Below are 18,033 nucleotides of genomic sequence, written 5' to 3'. Positions count from 1 at the left end.
TTTGTCATTGTTAGTATACTAGTGGGAGTAGGTTTGATGGAAAAATACTCTCAAGAACATTAATAAAACAAGTGCTTCATATGGACCATCAGGACGAAGTACCAAGTTCAAGGACAGTTCTGCAAGAACTGCTCAAAGACAGCCAAGTGGAGCAAGAAGAAAGCCAAGCAGAAATCATTCATTCCCAGCACCCTCAGCACCTTTCTCCAGGACAGGGTCACTTAGCTTTGGTAGGAGAAGGGATGACCTGAGATAGCTGCTCCATATTCCTTCAGAAAAGAAGCAGACAGCAATATTGGGGAAAGAATATGGGTTTCAGGGGGCAAAAAGCAGAGTGTAAAGTGAATAAGTAAAAAGATATTAATACAAAAATATTTAATTATTTAACAAAATGGGACAAAATGTATTGTTCTAGTAATTCTAGTGTGTATACAATAACAATCACTTTAACACACAGAGAGACTAGATGTTGTAAAGTAGGGTGCCTTTTTTATTGACATAAACTATGAACATAGCAAAGATAAATAAAAAAGAAAGACATGCATCCCAAAGATCCATTATTCTCCTCAAGTCTAAGTGTCTTTGCTCACCTTCACCAGGACTCTAGAGACCTCTGTTCATCCAGGTCTCAGGGCCCATCCAAAATACAGTACTGAACCAGCTGTGGCCAAGTGTTCCTGTGTTGTTGACTGAGCTCTGCCTCAGGTTCCAGAGACACTGGAGGGACAGCCTTGGCCTTCAGGTGGCAGCCATTCCAGGCCCTCTGCCAGCTAATGCAGTCTTCCACAGAGGCCTGTCATTTCAAAAATAGAAGCTTGGGTATTCCAAAGATTGGAATGCCACACTACAGTCATGATGAATTGGTTACATGAGAACATACAAGTTAACAAATGTCTTTATGACTGTTTTACTTATTTGAAAATGAGAAATTAGATCATCTGAGGAGTGGTTGCTAAGAGTAAAATCACTGATTAAAATGAGTGATAGGACTGTACAGAGCATGGGCTTAATTTTCTGGGTCCAGTGCAAATAGCTGGGAGAGTTAAAAACAAAACCAATAGAAACAACATGAATACTAACAAAAACAATTGTTTAAAAACCTTCTGAGTGCTGGGATTAGAGCCATGTAACAACTCTACCCTACTTTTTAATGTATTAATAATAAACAAACAAACAAACAAACAGACATCCCTATTCTAGTTCTAGCAGTTGCCTCAGAGAGAGCTGTGTGACACTGCATGCTGCTTCCTTTCCCCAGATAGCTCAGGTCTTCTGTCCTATACCAGGTCAGCTGGACCTAAGACAGTGTGGTTGACCTTGTTGGTGCCATGGCATGATTCTGCAACAATCCTTTTCTTGGTAAAATTGATCCTGTATAGAGTGAGCCCCTTGTTGTTGGATCCAGGACCCGTTAGGCCAGCAAACACACAAGCTACCCTCAGTGAAAGAGAAAAGGAAAAATGACATTGAAAAAAATATGTGCCCTAATTGGAAGAAAAAGCCCTCAACTTTGAAGCTATCACCTATCTCCCCTTGATTTTTGAGCTCTGCATATTGATATTGTGTGGCTCAAGAAGGTAGTGAATTTCAGATGGTTTCCCAAAGAAGACATACATGATTTTTCACTCTTTATCTGTGAGGTTAGCGGGCATTATAGCACAGATTCAGCAGACCCAGCATAAGAACACAGAAGCCAGAGATGATAATGCCAAGGGATAGCATCCTGAACTTATAGACACATTAAAATTGAGGTTTCATCTCAACTCAGGCCATTGCACTCCCTGTCCTACCTCCTGAGTCTTATGTTTGCTGTGAGTACAGTATCACGGTAAAACTAGCAACATCCTTATTGCTCAACTTCTCAATTCTGGAAGACAGATATTGGAGAAGTTATTGCAATGAGGCTACAATGTAGTAATGTAAAGTCCGGGATGACCTTTGCTCTCTGATGCCCACTTAAACTGTCTGGTTGTATTTGAGAACAGGACCATGTGCAAGATAATGTTTTGAAGATGGGACAGCAAGTTTACCATTTATATTTGCCCTGGAGTTGATCCCCTATGTTTCAAAGAAAAGGGAGTTTTCCTTGTAAAAGATAGGATTGTAAACAAGAGATTTTGTGAAACCCATGGATATATATATATATGTAAAAAATGCACACTATCAAGGAATGCACAGTTAGAAAATATTATCCAGGTTTTATACAATTAAACATATAGAAAAAAGATATTTGCCTCTGTGAGACAGGAAAACCCTGGGAAATTGGAGTGTATGTCACATGAATTGTCTCAGATGGCATATTTATTTTTGTGAAACATCTACTACATCCACAGTCCCCAGAGATTTGGGTATTAACAAAATCTCTTAAGCATGTCAGAGTCCTAACCAACGTTCTCCCTCAAAAGCACATGACATCTAATGAAGCAGTAGAATTCTCCAGCTTTGGAAGGAGAGGTTGCCAAAGGGGATCCCACGGGTCCATGAGAGGCTCCAGGAGAGGCACCCCAGAAAAGGACCAAGCTGGGCAGAACTAGTTAGCAGGTAGATCATGGCAGTTGCTAATGACATCATCAGTAATGCCTTCCTTGGAGAATCTCTTGTATCTAGGATAGAACTAGAATCCTCTGTGTTGTCACCTGTGTTGTGGTGACAGGAACTGCCTGTGGTTCATCCCTTCTGTTTGCTCTGGGTTCACCAGCAGGAATGTTTTCCAGGCTGCTCAGGCTATGTCTGAAAGGGAATGGCGATGAAGGAGAGACCAGACCAAAAAAGAAGGAAGAGGGAATCCTTTCTCATGAAAAAGGAAGAAGGAAATTGTTCTGGAGAAGGCACAGTGAGTCCTGGGCAAGGTTGGGGAAATTCCTGGTAGAGGTAGGCTTGAGCTGGGCCTTCCAGGATTAGGTCTTACAAGCTGAAGCCTTGGACTTTGTCAATGTCAGACAAAGAGTCAAAAATTTCTGATCATTAGTTTAACAGAGCCAGGAATTGACAAACCTGCAGCTACTTTTCTGGGAGCTATTTAATTTCATTTTGAGTGGCAAAGAATGCCAGGAGTGGGCACTATGAGAATAACAGTGCATCCTTTCATGGAAGGGAGTTGAAGCACTTCATCTTCCAGATTACTGTAGGTAACTTGAGTCTCTGATGAAAAGAACAGAGAAGGATGCTCCCCTGGCCATGTCATGTGTTGAGGTCTCAGACACTTTGGATTTGAAGACACATGATTAATTAGGGCTTGATAGTGCTAAGCACTATGAACTCCAGGATTTCCCTGCATCACATCTGGTATGACCTACAATGTTCCCCATATCTTTATGTTTGAGGCAGCTTATAGATTTCAGGGCAAGGGGGCCTGTAACAGGGAGTGTGGCATATGTCTGACAATGGTGGTTAGGAAGAGGAACATAGCTTAGCAAACCAGCTAGAAGATAGCTTTGCTGCTCTTTTAGGTATTCACCCCGTCTTTACCTTTTCTCTCCATCAATCTTCTTCTTGGGACTCTGAATGGTCTCCCCTGCCCCTGGGCCATCAAGTATGCAAATTCATTTGTGTTTATCTATCTGCAGGGTCTGCTAGAAATACTTCAACCCAAAATTCCAACATCACAAATCAGATATCAAATATAAATAAAGTAGAAGAATTGAAATTGCATATAAGGAAGATCAGCAATGAGAGGAAGGAAATGTGTGAAATCCTGAATGTTTACATGTATGAGGATTTAAACTACAGGTAGGAATTATGACCAGTACCCTATTGACTGTATTCTGCCATCTGTTAACCCAATTTCCTTCCATGAATGGAGTGTGTCATCTCTCATCATTCAATTAGGTAGCCCTGACAGGTGTTTAATTGTTGGATAAACAAGGTGCTGTGTGTTTATTATCATCTTCTTTTGTACTTGACCTTGGGGTGCTTGCAATCTGATTGTTGCTCTAAACAGCTGGACGGACCTGCTCACACTTACTGTCTCTCAGTGTGTGAATGCAATGCCTGCAGGCTATCACGGCTTTACTCTGATATTGTTTATAATATTCTGAGAGATGGCACCTCACAGGATTTATTTGGCATTCTAATTGTGTCTGTGTGTGTGAATGTAGATGTGTGTGTGTTTTGTTCAGGACTGGGGCTCTGGGACCTTTGATGGGGTCTGGGGATTTGTGTGAAGCACAGTTTGCAGGTCCTGATAGTGTTGAGTCCATAGAGGTCCAAAGTGATCACCAGGGAAGTTTGCTCCTGGTGTTTCCTTGGTGTCACACAGGAATGTACTGGGGGAGGAGGTGTGATAAAGCCTTTCTCCTCTAAATACTAGTTGTGTCCTCTGGGAATTCAAAAAACAACAGGAACCAAGGAATGATAATCCCTGCCTGAAAAACAAGAGGAAAGTCATTACAGATATCTACTGGACCCTTGCCTGTGGCACAGTGTAGTGGAAAATTGTAATAGAAGTAGTCTATTCCTTCATGCTTGTCCGGGAAGCCCTTGAAGGTCAGCTAGCTCCATTTGGTCCCCTGGTTCTGCTGTCCTCTACCCAGGATAGTAAGTTTAATTAGCACCAAGGGGACCCAGTGTGAATGAGCCAGGATGTGGCATGCACTCGGCTTGGTAGTCCATGACATAACCTGTTGGCACATGATTATTGAATCCTTAATTCAGCAGATTATTTGCTTCTTGGGTCATGCCCTAACACAGGATGAACACTGAATTCAACATAATTAAATCACAACATGAGAAGACAATGTTGGATATGAATAAAATGACCCAGTCCATAATTGGTTCCATGCAGTACTCCATGGAACTGATAGAAGATAACTATTCCTACAGGTGAGTCAGTGACACAACTGATCCCCAGAACTAGGCAAGGAATTCTTCTATCCTTTTAGGACTTTGAACAAAAGCAAGGGCTCTGGTTCTATGCTATCTGTTTTTTATCCAGGAACCCTGCCTTGAGGCAAGGATCTTGGATTTGTACCTCTTGGACACAGTCGTCCTAAGTGTGAAGAGTGTCCAAGACCCTCCAATCTTTATTCTTCCAAATTCAAGATCCTGTACATTGAAAACTTTTCCATCATGCTGGGAATATCCAGACACCCTGAACCTCTATGTTTCTGACCACAGATTAAAAGATATAGGATTCCCGACAAAAATGAAAAGAGTATACACCTTTTGGGTCTTCTACAACTCTCAGAGGGGATAAGCCCTCTCCCTGCTGAAGGTTTTATGGTACCACAGACCTATAATCAACCATGAGGAACATTTCCTCTTCTGTGATGTATAGGGAAAACTCTTGGTGACAGGGTTTTCAGAAGGTTGTGGAATCCTCTGGAATATGGGTGGTATCTTGGTTTGACTTGTCTTTGTTTGGTTCTGCTATGTATATTGTGGACTCTTCTCGGGCTTTCTGGGGATCAGGGCCCTTGCAGGGATCATGGGACTTGTAGGAGTGGCAAGCCAATGGAATCTGGCTGGGAATCACCAATTTTTCTTTGTGGATCAGCATTAAGGAGGACCACCTCCTCCGTGAGTGCACTCAACTCAACGAAAAAGTAAGGATATTACTGAATGAGAACAGAAAGCTGCTGGTGGAGCAGGCTGGAACGCAAGTGTCCCATGGGGAAGAAAAGAGGTTCTGTGAGGAGGCCAGCAAGAACATCTGTGCCTCAAGTGCAAAGGAACAGCAGGTAGGATGATGTGTATCAGAGGCAGATTGCCCTCATGTCTAAACATAAACATAGACAATCCAATGTCACAGTCCACCAACTTCTCCAGGCACTCACCTATGTCTCCTCCAAGTGTTTGTTTATGTGATCATCTACAGGACTCTCTGTGGAGGTAGCCTGGTTCAAGAAACTGCATGTTTGGCATGCAAATGTTCCTGCTCTGCTAGAATCACTAAGGGGGATAGGTTGTTTACACATCACAACTCTACATGCCTTAAGTTTGAAGGGTGCTGTGTTGGAGCCCTTGTTGAGAATAGCAAGAGCTTTGAAGGAAGAAGTAAAGGCCTGTAGCTCATTTGCTTTACAGGGATCTTGTGAGATTCTAGGTAGGAAATAGTTTGCAGGGATGACACCTAGTGTAATTGACAAATAAGTGGATTTCATTGCTGTCTTTTGGCGGCTTTTCTATTCCCCCTTTTCCCCCTCTATCTCAAAATGGTCTCTTCAGGCTTCATATATCTTGGTTCACATTTACAGAGCCTGAGTAGCAGCTTGTCAGTCCTATTTTCTTTCAGTGTTGTTGGAGTGGTCTTTCCCGGCCTGAGAGTCTGGAGTTGGCTGGATGACCAGAGATGACAGAAAGGCTTCTCACAGGCTCAGGTTTGGTGTGAGATCTGAGGCGTCATGAAAAAATTTCTTAATATATGCCCCCAATTCTGACCAAGAAGAGTGTTCTCTAGTGCTTTTGGTTAGATGTTTTTTTTCCACCGCCTGTGACAGGGATTCTCTGTGCAGCCCTGGCTGTCCTGGAACTCACTCTGTAGTTCAGGCTGGCCTCAAACTCATAAATCTGCCTGCCTCTGCCTCCCAAGTGCTGGGATTAAAGGAGTGTGCCACTATGACCGGCAACTCTAGTGGCTTTTATTCCTATAAATAATCACAGAGTCATTGGGTCTCCCTTGAAACAACTCCTCTGCATAGTCTGAATTATCTTGGTCCTGAACCATAACAGATACCTCATTGTTTTCTACTCAGTTTTGATTTTATGTGAATAAGTCTGTGTGTGCTTGAGTGTGTGTGTCTGTGTGTTTCTTTTTGTGTATGCATGGCTTTTCCGACCTGTGTCTCTCTCAGTATGTTGGGAGGCCAGTCAATGTCATCTGAATTGTCCAGTCATTCTCTATATTACTTCTTTGAGCCTTGGTCTCTCAATAAATGTGACATTTACTGTTCTGTTCTGTACAGTAGTCTTTGCATCTTCTGTCCACTATCAGGTAGCACCCCTCTCTTATTTATTTTAACAAATTGATAAACAACACAGCTATTTTAAAAATAAGTGTTAGATTTCTTCACTTTCCCTGCATAGAGTTATCTCCCTGGGCAACTTGGTTTTGTCTTATTGGCTCCACCATGAACATGCACAGAATCCTACCCTGCATAACTCTGCTAAAATTGTTTTTGCTAACTATATAGTGGGCATGGCTTTGTTTCAGGTTAGATTCCCCCTCATAGTTGGCACAGTGCTGCATTTTATAAAGGTCACAGCACATCATTCAACCAGCTTTCTTCTGACTGATATTGAGGAAGATTTAATATCACATGAATTGTAATAGGTGGAAAAGTTCCTGGGTAGTGACCAAAAGTCACTGTCTTCCTCTGATGCTACCAAGGAACCAACATGGGGCTTGCTGTGGGCTTTTCTTAGGAATCTCTTTCTTGGGAATTTGGTATTGTGTTGTCCAGGTTATCTGTGCAGAGCTTGTAACTTCCTTGTAGGACCAGAAAGTATCTGCATGAAAAAAGTTTCTGAAGAGGAGTTAATTACAGATGAGGGCCGCAAAGACTGCCTGAGTCTAAGAACCTTACACACGTACACATCAGAGGTCCTAGTAGGTGCTCATGCAACAGGAAATGTGCTGGGCAACAGTAATATTTTCATTGATTTGTGTTTGTGTGTCTCTGTGTGTGTATTGTGTCCTGTTTATGTTTGTGTTTCTTTTGTATGGTGTGTGTGTTTGTCTGTGTGTGTTTTGACCACCTTTGCCTGAGCTTGTTTATACTAAGGTTGTGTGTTTGCTTAATATAAGGTAATTTTGTGTTTGTGATATGGGTGCTTTTATATACAAATGTGTTTGTGTGTGTTCGTGTGTGTTTGATTGTGCATAAATACAGCTGTGTGTGTCTCTAGAGGCCAAATTTAATGACAAATGCACTCTGAGGTTTTAGTTTGAACCTATGAAATATCAAATACAGCAGTCCAATTATTCTGCATGCTCACCTAACTGCAAAGAAAAAAAGGACACAAATATTGTTGTAGGGTCAGATTTTTAATAACTCGAGACAAAACAATTGATTCTCATTGAAATTTTTAGGGGAAATGTAAGAGTTATGGTATATGGAGGTAAGGAGGACATTGCTGTATAAAATCCATGTGTTTATGTCCCTTTTCTGCTCTTGGTGAATTGTGAAGGACCACTGGGAGGTCAGGTGGCTCACTGTGTCTTTTAAGCATTCCAGGTTGTTTTCCTCATTGCCTGCCACCATTGCATTTCCTGCTACCTCTGCTCAGTAAAGCTTTCCCTTGTAGTTTGTCTTGGATTTTACTCATTGAGAGATTGAGTTGCTTGGAGCTGAACTTGCACCCAGGAGAATTCCCATAGCTGTGGAGCAAACCAGGCCTTGTACAGGAGCCCATTGAGGGTCTTGATAATCTAAAGTACTCACAATATCTTATCTGTGTAGCATTTAGCATGACTGTTCTTCAACATCATTTTCTCAGAGTTAAAATCAGCCTTAGTGGGGGTTGGGAGAAATGAGGACCTTCAGACAGTTCTGGTAGTATAAAATTGCTTATGTCTGTTAGAGGCCATGTTCAGAAAGTGGAAAAGAAGTCCACTTTGACCCAGTGCTTCCAGAACAAGGAGGAGTTATCCACAGAGTTTAGGGCGTTCAGGGTTGTAGTGGTCCTCAGAGCAGCCCTGAAGGAGAAGCTATCCTGATGTGCATCTGCTGAAGGATGAAAAGGCCCTATGTGGTGCAGCCCTTCCATGAACTCAGTGTGTGATAATCCATGCAAGCTTTTGTCCTTCAAATTGTCAGCCTTATCCTACTCAAAATAGCTCTGACACAGTCACATTCTAGGGAGAAAAATATTCCTTTGCATCCTGGTTATAGACAGTTCCTATTACTCTGGGCTCATACCTTTAGAAACCAAGTCAGTCAGGTGATGGAAAAGGGAGATCCTATTGGAAGAAACTGTTTACTTTGGGACAAGTCTGAAACAATGAGCAACAACAAGAGACTGGTCCATCACCAACATGTGACCCTAGGCTAGGAAACAAACCTATTCTACACAGCCTTGGGAACTTGCTGAGCCAGATTGGATAATAGGACAAGAACCCTGAATCCCAGACTGGTATATGAGTGGAAAGCATATCACTGATTGAGCTGCCTATATGCTATGCCCACTAAGTATCTTTCCCATTCAAGATTTGTTTTTATGCCTCCAAAGTGTCCTGGGAGATTTTTATATTAGTATTAACCGGGAAACTAAACAGGTCACTGCAGTACAATATGCTTGTATTGCATAAATACAAATATTATGTGCGTTTGAGGGTGTAACCTACAATAGTCACAGGGGTGTTTTTCTGTTTCTTCATGACCATCACTTTTAAGGTTCAGTGCAAGGCCTTTTGAATATTTTTATTTAGCAAAGTTTTGCAGATACTGCGACCTATGAAGTACCCATGGGTTTTGTGTTGTATGGTGTCTCTGGTTATTTGCAGATAGAGGGATTGACAAGAGGAACCCTGTGAGGTTCCTGCACTGGAACAATAATCATAGCCTTCACTTCAGTTCAGGGCACGCTCGCACCTCATAAGGAATCCACATGGTTTCTAGGTTGCTTGCATCTCTCTTGAACTCATATTCAGACATTGCTACAATGTTATTGCTAAGTAAAATATACCTGCACAACTGGGGAAATGTGGTGTTTTTTAGAACTCCAGTATAATGTGTAGCTGACAGTTCCGATTCTAGCAGTCTTTAAAAGGTGAGAAACATTTCCAAGCTCAGGTGTTCTATGACACTTGGGATGCACGGTATGATCTCAGCTGAAAGGTATGTTGGATTCACCAGCTGAATAGAGCTCTTCTGGGAAGGACAGCTGAATTGACAAATGCTTACCAGGCCTTTTCTTTTCTAGCTTCCCTAAGTGTGAAACAGTCTAACAGAAACTGGAAAATGGCACAGACCAGGACATGATCTCCCTCAAAGAGAAGTGCTGGAGGAAGAGCACTGCGTGTGCACAGGAAATACACCACTGTTGCCTCTCATCCCTAATAACCATGGCTGTAATGGGCTGCATGCTCCTCCTTTATTTTGGTTTCTTGGGTATGAACAGGCCTTAATTTCATCTAGCCTCTGGCCCAGGAAGAGTGCACATTTAAAGGGACTTAGAGAAATGCTGAGACACATCAAGAGCTGCTGGGCATCCTGGAAGAATCTGAGAGTTTAAATTTATCTTTTCGTGATGGGTCATCATCAATAATTACATGGAGATCAGTCAACAAAATTGTAAAAACTTGGATCCAAGTTTACAACATGTGTTCTGCTTTGACTTGGGAGGCCATATCCTTCAGACCCACACTCCAAAAGGAGAGTGTTGCTTAAATTTCTCCTGCAAAGATTGTTACCTCCAGGAACTGCTTTTCTGCTAAGTTGCCAAGGACAGCCACAGGCTGTAAGGCTGTGCTACAAAATGAGCAGACTAAGAATTTTGCTTTGCACAATTTTTGTGCTTTGATTTTGGTTTGAGTTATGATTAGTTTAGTTACTTGGTTTTTCTTGTTTTCATTTGAAGTTTTGTTATTTATTGGTTGTTTATTTGTTCTTGTAATTAATTTGATATTTTGGTAAGGCTAAACAGAGTACACACTGACTGTCAGCTTTCAGTTACAATTGAGTACATTGTATTTATTCTTAGGACTAACACAATGATCTCCAACTCTTTACTCTTAAGATCCTTGTTATTTCACTTGTGATCATGAAATCCCACAGATATCAGACCCAGATGGATCTCTGCATTCTTCATGGGACCTGGGCTCCATAGTTTCTTCACAGCCAGACTGAACTACAAAGTCCATCATACATTCAGTGTGGAGAGTGTGTCTAACTCTCTGGATAGGAACTTAATGTTGGAAAACTTACCCATGCTGCATCCTTGTTGTCAAATATTTAGCTACTGTGAAAATACTGTGGATGATGGTGTTGAACGCATTAATGGCAAATACATCAGTATTTCTGTAATAGCTCTCATTAAATCAAAGCATAGTCTAAGGGAATAAAAAGCTGTCAGAAAACACAGCAGTGTATGCTTCTGCGTTCCCTCAAATATACAATCACTGGAAACTGCAAGTAGAGATAATAAATTCCACAATCTTTTTGGGGACAGGGTTCTCTGTGGGTCCTTCAAAGTTTATTTTATTACTTTATGATTCACCTGTGTCTGCCAAAAGACATCATTCAAAAACGATGAAGATTGTAACTAGTTATCATCCTATAAAGTCCTAACAAATGCCTTTTTTGTTTGATATTTTCTTTACTTACATTTCAAATGTTAAATCCTTTCCTAGTTTCCCCTCTGAAGATCCCCTTTTTCCTACCCCCAACCCCTGCTTCCCAACCCACCTACTCCCTCTTCCTAGCCCTGGCATTCCCCTTTACTGGGGCACAGAACCTTCACAGGACCAAGGATCTCCTCCCGGTGATGACCAACCAGGCCTTCCTCTACTACATATTTAGCTAGATCCATGAGTTTCACCATGTGTTTTCTTTGGCTGGTGGTTTAGTCCCAGGGATCTCTGGAGGTACTGGTTAGTTCATATTGTTGTTCCTCCTATGGGGCTGCAAACCCTTCAGCTCCATAGTTCCTTTCTCTAGCTCCTTCACTGGGGACCCTGTGCTCTGACCAATAGATGGCTGTGAACATCTACTGCTGTATTGGTCAGGCAGTGGCAGAGCCTCTCAGTAGACAGATATATCAGGCTCCTGTCAGCAATTTCTTGTTGGCATCAGTTGTAGTGTCTGGTTTTTGTGGTTGTTTATGGGATGGATCCCCAGGTGAAGTCTCTGGATGGATATGAGATGTCCTCCTGCCTCAGCACAAATTTGAACACAAATTTGTACACATGCATCCACACACAGGTATACAGGCACACCAAACAGGCGCTGACACTGTAACCTAAGTACATTATGAATCCCTTTGACCTTTTCTGGCCTATGCATCTTTTATCTGTCTTTAAACACAGACAACATACCTGACATACCACTTTGTAACCTGTAGTCTCCCCTCCACCAACCTGAAACCTGCTTGCTCAGGGGTGGAGCTTCCCGCTCAATCATTCTGCCATGCCCACTGCTGGAACCTGCTGCTTTGCTGTTCAGAGCCCTGCACATTGTCACTCTGCTATTGCAACCCAAGATTAATTGGCAGGAATAGGGGCTCCCTTCCCCTGCTTTATAATTGCGTGTGGAACAGTAAAATTGAGCTTTGATCAGAATGACTGTCTTAGCTACATTTCTTTATCTCGCCACCTAGCCCCTCTTCTCTTCCAGGTTTCCAAAATGCCTTTCCAGGCTAACCCATGTTGTGATCTGCTGGCTAGACACAACAGTAACCTCATGTACTAAAGAGAAGTTCTTTAAGTCAGACGTGATGGAACATTACTGATATCCCAAGACTCAGGAAAGGTGTGAAAATTACAACTCCAGGGCCACCATGAGCTACATCATGCTATCTCCAAAACAAAACAAAACAAAACAAAAACAAAACAAAACAAAACAAAAGTTTGTTTTATAAGCATTTGTTCAGTTGGTAGAGTACTTCCCTAGCATGAACTCAGGGGGATGGAGACAGGTAAGTCAATGTCTTCAGCTTCATAACAAGTTTGGGACTAGTATGGCTACAGGGAAATGGGTAGGTGTGAGATCAACAATACAGTGTGTGTGTGTTCTCAGAGAGAGGGAGAGAGAGAGAGAGAGAGAGAGAGAGAGAGAGAGAGAGAGAGAGAGTTTATTGTTAAGACACTTAGATGTGACTTTGACAACTTCTCTCTTGAGCAGTCCATGGGCACTGTGGAGGTCTGAATGCAAATAGCCCCCATACATTTGGGAAGGATTAAGAGGTGTAGCCTAATGGAGGAGTTTCAAAAGCCCATAACATTCCCTGTCTCCTGCCTGTGGATCAGTTGTAAACTCTCAGCTACCACTCCATTATGATGCCTGTCTGCTGCCATGCTCCCCACCATAAGAGTCATGGACTAGCCCTCTGCACCCAGGAGCCCCAGTAGACGCCTTCTTCTATACGTTGCCTTGGTCATGCTTTCTCTCCATAGTAGTAGCAAATAACCAAGAAGGCCCCATGATGTGTACAACTACTACCCCCCCATCCCCCCACACAGTCGTTCTCAGTAAACTCCATTTATGTTTCGTACAGACTTGTACTGAATTTCTCTTTTGTGGTGTAAGTTAAGAGTCTCATTTTTCAGTGAGTAGAAGTCCCCCTAAGGGACAGTTGCCAATGTTGAGCTGTGTCTTCCATTTCCACTGCCATTACTATGCAGCCCAGGACTGCTTGGGGACCTTTCCTGAAGTGCCTTCCCCAGCCCTTAAGTTTCAAAGGCCCTCTCTAGTCTCCTGGATTCCTGCCTCCCTGGTAGATGTCATGCTGGCTACTGAGTCACCTACAGCTGCCTTCAGGTTCCTTCTGTGATTATTCTCCAGAGTTGATTCCAAGAGATTAATCACAGAATTATTGTTTCCGAGAGCACCTGGGTTGATTCTTGGCAACTGCCTGTCTTGGCTTTGGAGCTCTAAGCTGGAATCTGAAGTGACTGGGTCCTATCACTGTATAGAGGGGCTCTGCTAGAAGTATTCTCAGGGGATCATAAGAGCTAGCTTTCCCATGCTGCCCCTGGCGTTTCCCCTGCACATTTGGAGGGAACCTCATGTTTTCTATTTCTTTAAAAGAAAACATATTTATTTTCAAGTTTATTTTAGGTGTATGAGCATTTTGCCCACAGTATATGTCTTTGCACCATGAATTTGCTGTATGCGTAGAGGCCAGAAGAGGGTGTCAGATCCTCTGAAATTGGAGTTGCAGATGAATGTTAGCCATTGTGTGAGTGCTAGGAACCCAACTTGGGTCCCCTGGAAGACAGCCAGTGCTCTTAACCTATAGCTGACTCTCCTGCACTGAACGTGCCATTTCTTGAACTACAACTAAATCTGTCACAATTTATATTTATTTTAGACTCAATTGTTTCATCCTCTCTCTGTGGAAAGCAGACCTCATGTTGGTTTGTTCTTTTCTCTGCATCGTTAACAACCTCACCCAGCAGTCATGGAATACTTTTTCATAGTTTTCTATACTGATCTCTTTGTTAGAGGAATCATTTGTAATTATTAATCATTTTCTTCTCTTATAAGCAACAACAACTGTGCGGAGAAAAAAAATACATGATCTTACCATACTTTAGCCAAAAGGAAGGAAAAAATACATGCAATTATGGAATCCTGTTGCACATTAATAACCAGTAGCCATGTTGAGACATAACCTACCAATTCAAAAATTCTTATTTTATCATATGCACACTTTTTACACATTGGGCTTTAGGGAGATAAAATATTTAACAGTTTTTTATTTTTAATAATAACAATTTTTTTTACTATTTTTAATGTGTGTGTGTTAGCAGAAGAACATGCTATCCTGTACATGTGGGGGTCAGGGGACAACTTTGTAGCCTTAGTTCTCTCCTTCCACATTTATGTGCATTTAGTGATCTATTTAACTGACATCATTAGGCTTGTGTGGCCCATGCCTTTACCCACTGAGCCATCTCACCACCCCTATATTGTGCTTTAAAAAAAATCTGTCTTTCATTTTAAAATGACATTTAGTTTTTTTTTTCTCTTGATAATTAGGTGAGATGAGGACAACAAAAAAATAAGGTCATTTGTAGAATTTACACCTTGAGTTATGAGCTGGAAGTAACAGTGCATGTGGGATGGGCATGGCTACACGCCTGCAATCTCAGCACCTGTGAAGAAAGAAGAAAAAAGGAAAAGCTCCATTGTACTCTATGAAGCACCATAGGAATGATACTCGCCCACACACCTAAAGCATAGCTGTTCCTTCATTGCGAGCTCCACAGGGGCTTCATAAAGTGGGACTGAGACCAGAGTTCTCCTTCCTTGCGTCAGATGTATTATCAATACTGAAATGCAATCTACTTGTGAGCCTCCCTCAAGGGCAGTCCTCACTTTAGAGTCTTTATCAGTTTATTTCTGTGGGAAAGTGTTCGTCTCCAACACGTTCCACTGAAGTCTGGCTGGAAAGGTAGAAACTACTGTTTTTTGTTGTTTGAATGGGAGATACACATGCCTCTATTCTGGGGGACTGCCTTCACCGTGGTCTCCAGGGTCTGCCTTAGAGGGAAGAAATAGCCCACACTGATGAGCATGGAAAAAATGGACACTGGTTGCCTGGAGCATGAATGTCAAAACTTATCAAGTACAGAGTGCATTGTGACAGATTGTTCCTATATACTTATAGTCATGTATACATATCTAATCCACATGCTCGTTTGACAAGGTTTTTTTTGAAGGGTGTATGTTCTGGCCCTCTTAGTCTAGGTAAGGATTTATGACAGGTTCAAGTGACTCATTTGTGACAGTGATGCTATGCGACTTCTGAGACTTCAAAGTACAGTGTGAGTATATCTCTCTTTCTATCTCAGAATAAATCTTGGGACACCTGATTTTGGGTGTACAAAGTTCCATTCAATACTGGGAAGCCAGCATGCTAGAACAAGTGAGAGCCTGGCCTTGGAGCTGCAGATTCCTAAGAAGCCCTGCATGTACTCAGAGTCCTGAGTCTCAAAGCATTAAGGACTACAAACTAGTCAGACAAGAAAATCTGGTGGCTACTGGGAAAATCCAGAGCAAACCCTTTTGGGTAGACACCTCCAGGATGCAAGCTTTATTCCCTACCCTCACCCCTGCAAAAAGGCAAACAACAACAAAAACCAAACCAAACAACCAAAAACAAAACAAAACAAAAACCCTCCAAACTAAAGCAAACAAGGTCACTGAGGAGAACTGCCAGGCAAAACACTACTAAGCATGCAAGAAAGCAAGCTGACACAAATGGGGCTCATATGTGCACAAATGGGAGAATTTATTCAGGCAACTATAAGTAAAAGAAATATTTCTAAATAAAAGTGCTTAAAATGGTTAATGAGATGCTAGGCTTGGTAACACATGCCTTTAGTTCTAGCATTTGGGAGGCAGGGGCAGGTGGATATCTGTGAATCTGAGGCCTAATCCTAACCCTAACCCTGTCAACAAGTGGCAGGGTAGCCAGGCCTATGTAGAAAGATCCTGTTGTACATACATGCCCACCCACCCATGCTCACACACAGGTTTAAAAGATAAATAAAAAACAAAGTATATTAAAAAAGACCTAACAGCTTTTTAAAAGAATGAGATGAAAGTTGTAGGGAGATTAACAAATGAGAAGACAGTGGTCATATTAAGAAATTAAGAAGCAGGCTAAAAAGAGACAGGAAGATTACTACAAGTTTGAAGCCAGTCCCATCTCTGTAGAGACTGGTAGGCCAATCACCAGAACTACATAGCTAAACCTTACCTCAAAAGGACAAGAAATCAGCACTGGCAACTGAACATTGTTGCAAACAAAATTAGGGAATTCGTAATATATCAGAGAAAATTACCCAAGACTAGCAAAACACACAACTACACAAACAAAACAAAACAAAACAAAACAAATCATCATCATCATCACCATTACCATCACCAGCAACAACAACAACAACAACAACAACACCAAAGAGGAGAACGGTGAAAGAAAGATCGAGATTTGGAGAATAGTATAAAATCTCTGTGTCAAATCTAGTTATAGAAACTCAAAATAGAGAAAATTGCATGGAACAGGAATGAAGATAAGTAACAGTTGAATTTAAAACATTTTCAGTCTTCTCTTGAGGGACATCTGGGTTGTTTCCAGCTTCTGGCTATTATAAATCAGGCTGCTATAAACATAGTGGAGCATGTGCCCTGGTTATATGTTGGGGTATGTTTTGGGTACATTTCTATTAGTGGTATAGCTGGGTCTTCAGGTAGATCTATTTACAAATTTCTGAGGAATCGCCAGATTGATTTCAGAAGTGTTTTGACCAGCTTTCAGTCCCACCAGCAATGGAGGAGTGCTCCTCTTTCTCCGTATCTTCGCCAGCATCTGCTGTCACCTGAGTTTTTGATCTTAGCCATTCTGACTGGTGTGAGGTAGAATCTCAGGGTTGTGTGGTTTGGCATTTCCCTGGTGACGAGGGATGTTGAACATTTCTTTAGGTGCTTCATGGTCATTCAGTATTCCTCAGTTGAGAATTCTCTGTTTAGCTCTGTACCCCATTTTTAATAGGGTTATTTGGTTCTCTGGAGTTCTTCTTGAGTTCTTTGTATAGACTGGATATTAGCCTTTGATAGCATATAGGATTGGTAAAGATCTTTTCCCAATCTGTTGGTTGCCATTGGGTTTCATTGACAGGGTTCTTTGTCATACAAAAGGTTTTGCAATTTTTTGAGGTCCCATTTGCCGGTTGTTGATATTAGTTATCTGGAGACACCAAACCCAGACACTATTGCTGATGCCAAGATGCACTTGCTGACAGGAGTCTGGTGTTGCTGTCCCCTGACCAATACAAATGCAGATACTCATAGGCAACCATCTAACTGAGCATGAGGATACCAGTGAAAGAGCTAGGGGAAGGACTGAAGGAGCTGAAGGGGGTTGCATCCCCATAGGAAGAGCAATATCAACTAACTGGACCACCCTGTGCTCCAAGAGACTAAACCATCAACCAAAGAGTATACATGGAGGGATCCATGGCTCCAGATACATATGTAGCAGAGGATGGCCTTGTTCGGCATTAGTGGGATGAGAGGCCCTTGGTCCTGTGTAGGTTTGATGACCCAGGGTTGGGGGATGCTAGAGGAAGGGTGGGACTGGGTGGGGGAGTGGGGGATCACCCTCATATAGGCAAAGATGAGGCAGTAGATAGAGGGTTGGGTGGGGGTGGTTGTGGACAGTTAAAGGGGGATATCATTTGAAATGTAAACAAATAAAGTGATTAATTAAAATCCACCCCCAAACCCAAAAAACATTTTCAGATTTAAAGAAGGATTTATATTTCAGGGTAAAAATGAATATCAATTTCATAAGAAGAAACAAACTATCCTAAAACTAAAATCCACTTAGATTCAAACCATTAATCCAAACACAAAATGAAAACTTGAT

The 18,033-nt window shown here is 41.9% G+C and overlaps 2 protein-coding genes across 2 annotated transcripts in view; one reads left to right on the top strand and one right to left on the bottom strand.

Annotated features, from left to right (window-relative positions):
* Gm31035 (predicted gene, 31035) overlaps positions 1 to 18,033 on the bottom strand; it is an 89,637-nt gene that overhangs the window by 8,543 nt on the left and 63,061 nt on the right. The window lies entirely within an intron of this gene.
* Gm6676 (predicted gene 6676) lies at positions 2,637 to 9,976 on the top strand. Its single transcript, XM_011244827.1, has 5 exons — positions 2,637 to 2,833; positions 3,567 to 3,729; positions 4,690 to 4,821; positions 5,495 to 5,678; positions 9,862 to 9,976. The coding sequence occupies exons 1-5, from the start codon at positions 2,704 to 2,706 to the stop codon at positions 9,868 to 9,870; spliced, it is 618 nt and encodes a 205-aa protein (XP_011243129.1). The 5' UTR covers positions 2,637 to 2,703; the 3' UTR covers positions 9,871 to 9,976.

The sequence above is a fragment of the Mus musculus genome, chromosome 14 (genome assembly GCF_000001635.26).
Source record: "Mus musculus strain C57BL/6J chromosome 14, GRCm38.p6 C57BL/6J".
Taxonomy (NCBI): Eukaryota; Metazoa; Chordata; class Mammalia; order Rodentia; family Muridae; genus Mus; species Mus musculus.
Note: the sequence above shows the minus strand (reverse complement) of the source record. Positions and strands in the feature narration are given on the sequence as shown.